At 41.1% G+C, this 13,056-nt stretch overlaps 1 protein-coding gene across 1 annotated transcript in view; it reads left to right on the top strand.

Annotated features, from left to right (window-relative positions):
• Positions 1–13,056, top strand: part of slc8a4a (solute carrier family 8 member 4a) — a 54,694-nt gene that overhangs the window by 6,743 nt on the left and 34,895 nt on the right. Inside the window, exon 4 of the mRNA XM_047379861.1 lies at positions 648–1,159. Within this exon, the coding sequence (XP_047235817.1) occupies positions 648–1,159 (512 nt within the window). The remainder of the gene's footprint in view (positions 1–647; positions 1,160–13,056) is intronic.

Raw genomic sequence — 13,056 nt, forward strand, 5'->3', positions numbered from 1 at the left:
AGAGCTTTAATCAAAGAAGTAGCCAAGAGACCCATGGTTGCTCAAGAGGAGCTGCAGAGATCCACAGCTCAAGATGATAGACGTTGTCCACAGAGCAGCTGTTAGTCATGCATTCCACAAATCTTGCCTTTATAGAAGCTTGGCAAGAAAAAGCCGCTGATAAAATAACACTTACATGATAAAACATGATAAAAAAGGTGATGTCATTATTATGTTGTCAGGTTCCTTTCTTTAGCCAATTGAGAATCTGTGACAAGCCTTGAAAAGTTGCTGCTCACAGAAGTAATATTATTAGAGGTAGTATTGGTAATTAGGGTACTCAGGAAGGCTGGAGACACGGGCAGACCACACTTTTTAGATATTTATTTCTAAAAATAAAACCAGTAATTATTTTCCTTCTGCTTCAAATTTATACACTACTTCATGTTGGGATGTTTAAAATTCTAATGAAAACTTTGTATCATGACAAAAGGGTAAAAGTGTGAATGATGTTGCAAGGCACTGTAAAAATGAAACTTTTCTAAATCCTCAGTGTGAATTACATGGCCATCATAACTGCTTAACCCATTAAATATTAATAATTCAGCATTTTGCTAAAGCTCTGCTCACTAAATATTTAATGAAGTTTCTTCACCCGCGGCATACAGGTGGACTACCGGACTGAGGATGCGACGGCCACTGCAGGCTCAGACTATGAGTTTGCTGAGGGCACGTTGGTGTTTAAGCCTGGCGAGACCACTAAAGACTTTACAGTTGGAGTCATAGATGATGACATCTTTGAAGAGGACGAGCACTTCTACGTTCGCCTCAGTAACCCCCGTATTGTCCACCGGGCCGAGGTCTCCGTCCTGGAGCCCATCACCTCCAGCAACAGCACGGTCGGCATCTCTTCACGCGTTCCTCCAAAGGCAGCTCTGGGGAACACTCCCATCGCCACAGTCACCATATACGACGACGACCACGCTGGCATTTTCACGTTTGAGAACAACTCCTCCAGAGTGAGCGAGAGCGTTGGCAACATGCAGGTAAAGGTGCACAGGACGTCCGGGGCCAGGGGGAAGGTGGCCGTGCCTTACCACACCGTTGAGGGCACCGCCAAGGCTGGGGAGGACTATGATGAGGTTTCCGGCAAGCTGGAGTTTCAAAATGATGAGACCATGTGAGCACAATTCCTCTATTTTTTTATACTGTTGCTCCACATCGATTGATTAAACATCACAGCCCACACATTGGTTATGCTAAACAGCCCTGCCAGATTATTGTACATGGCCTATTCTGGTATCGGATGCAGGGCCTATTTTTATGAGTCACAGATAACTTCGCTTGGAGAAATGTAGATCTTTCAGGGAGGAAGAGGTGGGCGGATAAGAGGATATAATTGTGTCGCAGATAATGACACATTGTAGCAGATGTAAAAGAAGAAGAAGATTTAGAAGCACAGAAACAGCACTCTGGTGAATGAAGAGAGAATTAAAAATGCAGCCTGTTGGGATTTACGCTGAGCGTCTGATGTTTTATTGTGATCCTGTACTGTAGACTCCCCTGCAGAAAACAAAGGAAGAGCATGTGAGCGACAGAGTAGCGAGGATGAAAATCAGCAAAAGTGACTCACACAGGAAGGGAGAAAGGGATAGAGGGCTGAGGAAGCTTCACAAGCAGGTGTGTGAGATGAAGCCTGTGATTTTTCCAACAACAGGATTCAAGGTGGCAGATTAAAAGGATTATAGAGAAGGAGCTGAGAGTGTGATGTTCTCCTGCTTTGTGTGTCTGGGTTGGCCTACTGATACAGTTGTAACCAAAGAGTTTCATACACTATATAAAAACACACATGGTCTGTTTTTCCTCACTGACATTATACCAAACCAAACTTTTGCTGTTGTAGGTCAGTATCATGTATATAACAGTACCATGTATATTTGACAAAGGCCAAAATGAGACCATTTATTTTAGCTTTCTTCAGATTCATAGGTTTACATACATCTCCTTTGTATTTGGTAGATTTGCTTTTGAAACTGTATGAATCTGTTCAAATGTTTTGGGGACCTTCCACAAGATTCCCACTGTAGTCTGCTACAGTGGGAATCTTTTGGCCCATTCCTCCTGATAGAACTGGTGTAACTGAGGCAGGTTTGTTGTTCGCCTTGCTCACACACTTTTTTAGATATGCTCACAAATTTCCCCTTAGAAAATCAGAGCTGTGTAATGGCCACTCCTGAACACAGACTTTGACATCCTTGATTTACTTTAAAATATAAAAAAATGACATTGTATGCTGCGGGAAATTATCCATTTGGAAGACCCATTTGTGCCCAAGCTTTATCTATGTGCCTGTTGTCTTCAGAATGTCTTCAGAAATGAACATTTTTCTCTATGTGCATTTGCAAACTGTAATGTTTTTCTGTTAGTTTTCAACTAATGGCTTCCTCCTTGCTGAGTGGCAGTTAAGGACATGTTACAGGACTCGTTCCATTGTGGATAATAACCAGCTGCAACCAGAGTGTCATAAGATCTTTTGTTCTGGGGTTGATTCACAAACATGCAAACTGTCTCCTTCCTAAGCGATATGATGTTTATTCTGGCATATAATCATTGAATAAATGTGGCACCCTTTTTTCCTTTCCTTTAATATTTTGCTGATGGCACACAAGACATCAAAGTGTTTCAGGTGTTGCCTCAAATTACTCCCACAGTTGTGCCTCCATTTAGCACAGATGTTGGGAATTAACCTATTCTTAGGTTGCAAAGCCATGACATCATCGTCTGAAAATTGTTTCAGGCTTCTTAGCATCTTCATACATGCTACCTTCTGACCCTTCCCTATTTCACCTCTTCATCTTCACTCTATAGATCTCCCATACCTCCCCCAGTTGGACTATGTATTTTAATAACTGGTGGACATTTCTACAAAGTGATAAAATACTGTACATGGCCCTAAGCAAGATGTAAACAAGACTTTTTACACGTCTTTACCAGGGGCGCAAACAAATGGCGTATAGTCATGTACAGGGGTTGGACAATGAAACTGAAACACCTGGTTTTAGACCACAATAATTTATTAGTATGGTAGGGCCTCCTTTAGCGGCCAATACAGCGTCAATTCGTCTTGGGAATGACATATACAAGTCCTGCACAGTGGTCAGAGGGATTTTAAGCCATTCTTCTTGCAGGATAGTGGCCAGGTCACTACGTGATACTGGTGGAAGAAAACGTTTCCTGACTCGCTCCTCCAAAACACCCCAAAGTGGCTCAATAATATTTAGATCTGGTGACTGTGCAGGCCATGGGAGATGTTCAACTTCACTTTCATGTTCATCAAACCAATCTTTCACCAGTCTTGCTGTGTGTATTGGTTCATTGTCATCCCGATACACGGCACCGCCTTCAGGATATAATGTTTGAACCATTGGATGCACATGGTCCTCAAGAATGGTTCGGTAGTCCTTGGCAGTGACGCGCCCATCTAGTACAAGTATTGGACCAAGGGAATGCCATGATATGGCAGCCCAAAACATCACTGATCCATTCCCATGCTTCACTCTGGGCATGCAACAGTCTGGGTGGTACACTTCTTTGGGGCTTCTCCACACCGTAACTCTCCCGGATGTGGGGAAAACAGTAAAGGTGGACTCATCAGAGAACAATACATGTTTCACATTGTCCACAGTCTAAGATTTGCGCTCCTTGCACCATTGAAACTGACGTTTGGCATTGGCATGAGTGACCAAAGGTTTGGCTATAGCAGCCCGGCTGTGTATATTGACCCTGTGGAGCTCCCGACGGACAGTTCTGGTGGAAACAGGAGAGCTGAGGTGCACATTTAATTCTGCCGTGATTTGGGCAGCCGTGGTTTTATGTTTTTTGGATACAATCCGGGTTAGCACCCAAACATCCCTTTCAGACAGCTTCCTCTTGCGTCCACAGTTAATCCTGTTGGATGTGGTTCGTCCTTCTTGGTGGTATGCTGACATTATCCTGGATACCGTGGCTCTTGATACATCACAAAGACTTGCTGTCTTGGTCACAGAGGCGCCAGCAAGACGTGCACCAACAATTTGTCCTCTTTTGAACTCTGGTATGTCACCCATAATGTTGTGTGCATTTCAATATTTTGAGCAAAACTATGCTCATACCCTGCTAATTGAACCTTCACACTCTGCTCTTACTGGTGCAATGTGCAATCAATGAAGACTGGCTACCAGGCTGGTCCAATTTAGCCATGAAAACTCCCACACTAAAATGACAGGAGTTTCAGTTTCATTGTCCAACCCCTGTAGTTTTGTGGGTCCCGGTACAAAATACACACAGCATATTCCTAAATCTTGTTTGAGGTTAATCTTGGTGCATATGAATTTCAGGATTTGAGGAAAGTGAAAAAAATCTTTCATTATTTCTAGATTTAGCACATAGAAATCATTTTGGTAATACAAACTGACCAAAAGCAGAAAATCTAATGTGATTTAATGTCACACAGTGAGGAAAAAAAAAGGTAATATTTTTTTTACATACGGTGTGTGTTAATATCTAGTTTTAAATGTACCTACATGTGTGCAGTGTTTGCTTTATGACTGCAGAAACAAAGGGCTCTCTCTGGTTATTTTTTCAAACATGTCAAGCTCATCATAGAACGAGTTACAGCTTACTGGAGAACAAAACAAAAGAATAGAACGCGTCTGCGCAAGGAGAGTTTCAGGGGCCGTGTGTAGGTGGATTGTGTGGGCCGGCTCGAGTGGGAGGGAAGCCAGGTGAATACATGGTGTCAGAGAGAATGCAAAGCTCACCTAATTCTCTACTTTGCCTCGCAGTGGAGGTGAGATATGAACAGATCGCTCTGTATGTTTGGCTGTATGCTTGTACCTTTTCATTTGCTTGCAATTTACGCTTTGCTCTGGGTTTGCAATCAAGGGCGTACTTGTGTGCTCAAGCCACTTTAAACCTCAAACACCAAGCAAAATACCACTCCAAAGGCAAATTAAAAGGAACTTCTTTAGCATCCAAAGCAATTAGTGAGGCTGACGAGGGGTCGAGAGAGTCCCAAAAGTTCTGAGCACACACTGTATACAGCTACAGAGGCAGCAGATAATGAATCAGGAGTGTATAGCAGTGGAAGATTAGAGCCAGGCAGCTTGTATCTGCAATCAAACAGGAAGCTGAGCTGTGGATAAAATCCTCAGCCGCCGAACCAAAATCGTCAGGCAACAGCGGGCCCACAGAGACACAAGCGTCTGCCTAATTTATTTAGGAGTCATGCTTCTTTCAGCAGTGGGAAAGATGACTGAGAGCGAGATTCAGCAAGGAAGGACACTTGGCTCATGAGAAGAATACAAGTTGCAGATGTAAGGGGAATTACCACAGCTGTGCTCAGCTTTTCTTGCGCACCTTAGATTAAAATGCAAGCGAGGACGTGAAGAGGAGCATAGAGGCGAATGTACTTTGATCATATGAGAAAATCTTTTATTAAGATCCCCAATCTTAAGAGGCAGGTCTAGTAAAGCCCCCAAATTTACACAGAATCAATTTTCAAATCCGATTTCTATGAAAACCTTCATCTCTGTGCGCCACCTGAGGCTGTTTATCACCTATTGATGCTGAACATTAAGGTGCAAGCTTGTGATTAGGTAAGACCTAAAGTCAAAGTCCAGATGGTGTTTGTTATTTACTAGAGTGAAAACTAACAAGGAATTGACAAAGACGCTAAAATAGGGTATAGTGGCAGGATTTAGTAATTTCCTTTTAGGAAGGAAGAATTCACACGCTTTAAACTTTTCAACATTTTGTCACGTTTCAACCACAAATTTCAGATTACTTTATCTGGATTTTATGTGATGGACCAACACAAAGTAGTTCACCGGTCTGAAGTGGAAGGAAAATTATGCATGTTTATTAAAATTCTGCAAAGCAGGTTGTGGTTTTCTTTTTAGCTCCCGTTACTCAGATACCCCTAAATAAAATGTCCTGTGTGTAATATAATCTCAGTATAAATCCAGCTGTTCTGTGAAGGCCTCAGTTGTTTGTTAGAGAACATTAGTGAAGAAACAGCATCATGAAGACCAAGGGACACAGCAGAAATGCCAGGGAGGAAGCTGTGGAGAAGTTTAAAGCCGGGCTAAGTTATAAAACAACGTTGAGCACTGCTCGGTCTAGCAGCATGAAAAAAGTTTATGGCACAACTACAAACCTAACAAGTCTTGACTGTCCACCTAAACGGCTCAATTAGAGAAGCATTCAAGAGGGCCTTGTTAACTCTGGATGAGCTGCAAAAATCCACAGCTCAGATAGGGTAATCTGTTCACTTTTAGTTGAGGAATTCACAAGCCTGGCCTTAGGAGGAAGAGTGGCAAAAAGACAACTATTATTGAAAGAAAATCATATGCAATTTCATTTGTCATTTCTCACAAGCTGTATAGGGAACACAGCTAACATCTATAAAAAAGTCTTCTGGCCAAGTGAGACAAAATTAAACCTTGCATGGCAAAAAACCATCACTCCACATTAACCTAAAAACACCATCCCCTTGGTGAAACATGGTGGTGGCATTGTCATGCTGAGTAGATGATTTTCTTCAGCATGGACAGGGAAAGTGGTTAGAGATAATAGTGTTAGGATTATAAATCTGTAAATATTACTTAATATTTAATATTAATATTTTAATATTTTATCAAATAATATTTTGGTCTGTTAAGGGTTGTCGTGTGAATACCAGCCCAGTAAGGTGATGGTATCAGGACAAAATAGAAAGGTGTGAGACGAACTCTGACAATATTGAACAGCAAAAACTCTGCACAAACGGAATGAATTCACACAATTTCTTAAAATACAAGAATTTATTAACAAAAATAAATCAACTCAAAGTCAAACATGTTTCAATCAACAAACTCTTTAATATGCTAAAACAATCCAACTAAACTACCAAGCAGAATTAAAGAATAACGAAGACTAACTGGTTATGTACAATATAAACAAGTTGATTAAAGATGATTGAAAACCATGACCGAAAGAGTGATGCAACATTACCATGCAATGTTTATGTTTGAGAACCAAGGATTATTTTGAAGAATCTGGAAATGAAGTTAAGTTAGTCTTGGAACCAACTTAGACAACCATTCACAATGAAAGATCAGATAAAATATTATTTTAATAAAATAATGTTTTAAGAATGATCTGCTGAATAAAACCAACCTTCTGTATGACTAATTCTCAACAGTGGCTCATTAGCTGCCTTTATTTATTAACATAATATTTAAAGAAATATTATTAAGGGAATATTTTGGAAAGGGGCCAAATCTTTCTGGAGAAATGGGGCTTAATGGCGTTTACTTAGTTATCAGATTTTGTAAAATGATGTTAGGGATACATTATTTACTGGATTGAAAACTAACTTTTCTGGGTAAATATTATTTGGCAGCAAGCACATGTCCTTAGCTGTTAGCAGTTGAAGCTAACAAAGGAGCCTGATAGCTTAGCACCAGAATCAAACACACACCTTTAAAAATACCATCAATAAGAGGGTTAAAATGCATAAGCGCGGATGGCGCATTATGATCAATCTTCTGTTTAAAATCACCCTTCAAGTAAAGTTTGTCTTAACTTTAAAAACATACAAACAAAGAACACAAAACCAAACTTCATAAAATGGAAAACGTTTAGATCATTTAAATCTAAATCACTTCTATATTATTCTGCCCAAACACTTAACCTCATGAACTGTGGTGAGGAACGTTGTCCAGGGCGGCAAAGTTTGAAGAAACATCCACAGTCTTTAAACGGTTAGCTACAGCTAACCTCCTTAGCTGTGGGGAGTGGCGGCTGTTCTGTTGGCCGGCCAAACTGCACGTTACCGTAACCACGGTGATACGGCTCCTGTTGTCCTTCTCTCAGGCAGGGAAACCTGCTTCACTCGGCTTGTAGAGACAGTGTCTCTACTGGGGACTTCTCTGGGACAGTTTGCTTCTGCAGGCCTCAGAGAGAAAGTAAGCAATGCTTATACCTTAATTTACCCCTTTTTATGAATGAATACCGGATTCTTTCAACAGTAATTCATCAGTACTTAACTTGTGTATATGATCGATGATCGTATGATCCAGTTCAAGAGTTTATGTCTGTTTGCCAGCAAAGAGACATTAGTGTGCTGCCTCTCCGATCCTAGTCCCGCATAGAGGAACAGTGGAAGAGATCGGACCATTGGAAAGGGGGTGCTTTTATGCAGCCAGTGGCATCATGGGAAGTCCGCTGCTACAGTTTGCTTGGCTCTGCCGGAAGTAGGTTAATGCAATTTATTTTGAAAGTTCCAGGAAAGTCTGTACTAGCCTTTCACGTTGTAACCATGGCTGTGAGTCCCAACATCCCCCCTTTTAGTTCCGAAGAATGAGATGAAGTCCACAGTCTTTGGGGCTAACAATCAGTCCTCAGCCATGTGAAAAGAGTCACTTGGGTCCTTTAGGGAGGCAGAGTTCAACAGTTCATTTTTGGTTCAGAGGTTAGTTTTTGGACAGGAGTGAGGCAGGCTTGGGCAGAGACTAACGCTAATTCTTTACAGGGTTGATTCTGGACTGCAACTGCTTGCCATGTCTTTTAGGAACACCATTACCTCAGTTATAACACCTGCAGATCATCTCAAACTCCTCCTTTGTGATGGCATCTTTGGAGTGGCTCCACTCTTTACCACCAACCTTACAGTTCGATGTTGCACTGTGAAAAGGTGTTTGTCTGCTAACTGGCTGCTTGTCTTTTGGCTGACGCCAGTTACCACCCCCCTGGTTCTGTTGCATCACTTGGGGAGTTACTTTGCTCTTCTTCTTAGGTCTGTTCTCTGTTTGAATGTTTAACACTCTACCTTTGCCTTTTCCTGCTCTGTCTGAGCGGACACGCGTTTCCCACACAAGCTGAGCATATCTACGAGTCTCCTGCATGGAGAGATTCTCTGTTCTGCAATGCATGGTCACTTCATACTGCACGCTAACGTGGAGGTTGTCAAGAAACAACGACTTAAAAGTATGGTCTTCTGACCTGGAGCATAACATCCCTGAAAATAAGCTGTCTTTAAATGGTGGAAATATTCTCTGGGAGGTTCATACTGTTTTTGCAAAACTGTCAAAGCATTAATAGTGGCAACGGCTTCATCTCTGTAAACATAGTACTCTTCTCTAAGAGCCTGGCAGAGAGCTGGATAACTGTCACTAATTTCTGGAGGAAGAGTTTTTATGAACACATGAACACTCTTAACTGTTGTTTTCCAAATACGTCCCAGCTTTTCATGATCAGAAGGAAAACGCAAGTCAAAAAGACAACGTTCAACCACAAGCAGGTAAGCATCAATATTTGACTCCTGGCTACCTGGATCAAAAACTTCTATGTCCTTAGCAAGGGATTCAAGCTGCTTAAAACGGACCCCATGCTCCCAAGGTGGACCACGTCCATCTGAGAAGTGACGTTGGTTAGGTTCATGAAATGTTGGAAGAAAACAAGTTTTCTCATGATTTAAATGAGAGCTTTCTAATGAATGGACTCGTGCAAGTGGTGGTGGGTCAGGTTGGATTGAATCACCTGAGAGCCATGTGCGTCCCTCCTGGTCCCTAGGGGTCGACACAGAGTCAGAAGGGAGAGGGGTGCCAATCAGGCCAGAAGGGTGCTCCTCCCACCGAATTGGACCACTTGTGCAGGCTGAGTCCGGCACTTGGTCATCTTGGTGGTTGTTCACTGCAATGGGATTTGGCAGGACACCACTGGAGACCATCTGACTTCCAACGCTTTTGTTAAGGGCTGTGGAAGTAAATTGAACACTTTGACTAAATTTAGGAAGGGGAGACTCTAACATAGGTGCTGAAAGCCTGATGTCTGAGTCTGCCCCCTGCTGTGGCTGCTGTGAGTGAAAATGCAAATCTGGCACCTGAAATGTAGGGGTCTGTTTCTGCTTTTGAGATGAAGTTTTCTTGAGCTCATCTGCCTTCAGGTCCACTAACTTTGCTTCAGCTTTCTCCATCCTCTCCTCAGCTTTTGAGAGTTCAAGCTTTGCAGCATTCTCCCTTTGAAGAGCCATCTGGTGGTCAGTCTGTAACTGAAGAATCTTTTAGCTTCCAGTTGTGATTTCTGCTGATACAACAAAGTAAGCTGACAAAGAACATCTGAAATCAGAGCCTCTCTAGTCGGATACTTAATGAAGTTTACCAACTCCTGAATCCTCTCATCACATGTGGCAAGGTCAAACTGATTTAAAGCATCCCGCTCATCTGGAGGCAAACGGATGAGATCAGCAACAACTTTCTGCATCTCCACGTCTGCTGAATTCATAATGGAGTGTGATTCCATCATTCTGGCAGACACAAAACAACATCAAAGTTATCAGAATATTGCTAAGAGCAACAACATCTAACGGATGTATGTCCAGCTTTATATGTATATTTGACTATACATATATTGGAAACATTTGTATGAGTGTAAAATGGGCACAGAAGTTGATCATTCAAACTGTGACTTATGACAACACTGTGCTTTAAGTGTTACAATGCTACTCCTTTCTCTAAGGACATTTTGTGATTTTAGTGTTTCCTTTCTTGGGAGGAACTAATGATTAGACACTACTCTTAACCTTTAAGGGAATTTTGTTTAAAATGCAAAGGAAAAAGAAAATTGCCACACCTCCTGAGGGTAATAATTGCAATTTGACTTTTGGTTCACCCCCCTTTATGGCAGGGTGGATTATATTAAATTTGTGATTTAATCTGGCAAAAAATCCTGTTCTTTCAAAACATAAAACAAACTATAAAGTTCCTGAATGGATACATGTATCAAAATTAGATGAGATTCTAAAATTAACTGCAAAGTTAATTCAGTTTCAGATTGTGGTCTTACACAAAACACAGCCTCTGGATACAGATGTGCAGCAACTGTCTGGACAGTGAGGTTAACTTAAGTTAAACCAAGTTTCAAGTCGGGCTGCACAGTGGTGCAGTTGATAGCACTGTTGCCTTGCAGCAAGAAGGTCCTAGGTTCAATTCCCATCCAGGGGTCTTTCTGCATGGAGTTTGCATGTTCTCCCCGTGCATGCGTGGGTTCTCACCAGGTACTCTGGCTTCCTCCCACAGTCCAAAGACATGTCTGTTAGGTTAATTGGTCTCTCTAAATTGCCCTTAGGTGTATGAATGAGTGTGTGTACATGGTTGTTTGTGTGTTGCCCTGCAATGGACTGGCGACCTGTCCAGGGTGTACCCTGCCTCTTGCCCATAGACTGCTGGAGATAGGCACCAGCTTCCCCATGACCCACTATGGAATAAGCAGTAGAAAATGACTGACAAGTTTCAAGTCATTGCTTACACAGAAGAAACCAGACCGAGTCCGAACATCTAAAATTTGCCTATGTTGCAGAGTTGATTGTTACTAGCACGGAGATACTGGAGTTATTAATTTTGACGAAAGTCTAAAATTGTGAACTCCTGTAATGTCACGAGTTATACTGTTCTCTTAAATATAATCAGTGACATCTGATGTTAGCACTCTGATGTTTTGAGTCCTATTGTGACCAGTGACAGCTGGTTTTAAGCTAATCACTTGGTACATCAATAATGTGCAGTTGTCATGGTTTATTCATTTGCATTTATGCAAGCTGTTCATGATAATGCCCACCCAGGGACGCCATAATGTTAGGATTATGAATGTAAATATTATCTGTAAATATTATTTAATATTTAATATTAATATTTTAATATTTTGTTAAATAATATTTCGGTCTGTTAAGGGTTGTCCTGTGAATACCAGCCCAGTAAGGCGATGGTATTAGGACAAAATAGAAAGGTGTGAGACGAGCTCTGACATTATTGAACAGCAAAAACTCTGCACACACATGGAATGAATTCACACAATTTCTTAAAATACAAGAATTTATTAACAAACATAAGTCAACTCAAAGTCAAACATATTTCAATCAACAAACTCTTTACCATGCTAAAACAATCCAACTCAACTACCAAGCAGAATTAAAGAATAATGAAGACTAATGGGCTATGTACAATATAAACAAGTTGATTGAAGATGATTGAAAACCATGACCAAACAAGTGATGCAACATTACCATACTTTGTTTATGTTTGAGAAGCAAGGATTATCTTGAAGAATCTGGAAATGAAGTTAAGTTAGTCTTGGAACTAACTTAGGCAATAATCAGCATACCTTTAGACAACCATTCACAATGCAAGATCAGGTAAAATATTATTTTAATAAAATAATGTTTTAAGAATGATCTGCTGAATAAAACCAACCTTCTGTATGACTAATTCTCAACAGTGCCTTTATTTATTAACATAATATTTAAAGAAATATTATTAAGGGAATATATATATAAAACATAATGCATTGTTTTTGTCATTTAAATACATGGTTTGGTCTGTCCTGTTGGAAAAAAGCAGCAGAAATCCTTGTCACTAGAATTTTAGATGCATTTGCATTTAATTTTTCTCCTTAATTGTCTAGTTCTAGGTGTTTCGCTACGGACAGAGAGTTGCACTTTCTCTGCAGTGAATGTGAATCTGTGGTGCTTGCTGCTCTGCGGGCTGCCAAAGTTCATGTTTCAAACAGAGCCAGCTTTTCCTACCCAATATTTCCCTGAGAATTCAGGACAAAGAGCTGACACTCTGCAGCAGGCCTCCATAGCCCTTCCCCTCTATATGTGTGTTAGTTACAGTGTCTCAGGCTTCTGCTTGTTCCTGTCTGTGCACATATCAATGTTTGAGCACACAAAGGAGAAAAACAGGAGGAAGCCAAGTTTTTAGGCTTTTGACCGTGAGCCAGAAGCAATGGCTTAAAATCGCTGCATGCAGTTGAATTAAATTTGCAGTCTAAATATGCCCCTGCAGTAAATAGATTATAGTGTACAGACAGAAACCTCTGAACTGAAATAAACAGGCTGAAATGGAAAACCATTTCGATTCTGTGTTTGTGGATTACGGGAAGATCTGCATAGGATCTTTGATGCTTGCGTGCAGCATAAGCTTGCATCTGGTTTTATTTGCCACCCCAGAATCTGTAGACATACACTCTAGTCAGGGTTGAAGTGGGTACTCGGAGCAA

Source organism: Girardinichthys multiradiatus, chromosome 11 (assembly GCF_021462225.1).
Source record: "Girardinichthys multiradiatus isolate DD_20200921_A chromosome 11, DD_fGirMul_XY1, whole genome shotgun sequence".
NCBI lineage: Eukaryota > Metazoa > Chordata > Actinopteri > Cyprinodontiformes > Goodeidae > Girardinichthys > Girardinichthys multiradiatus.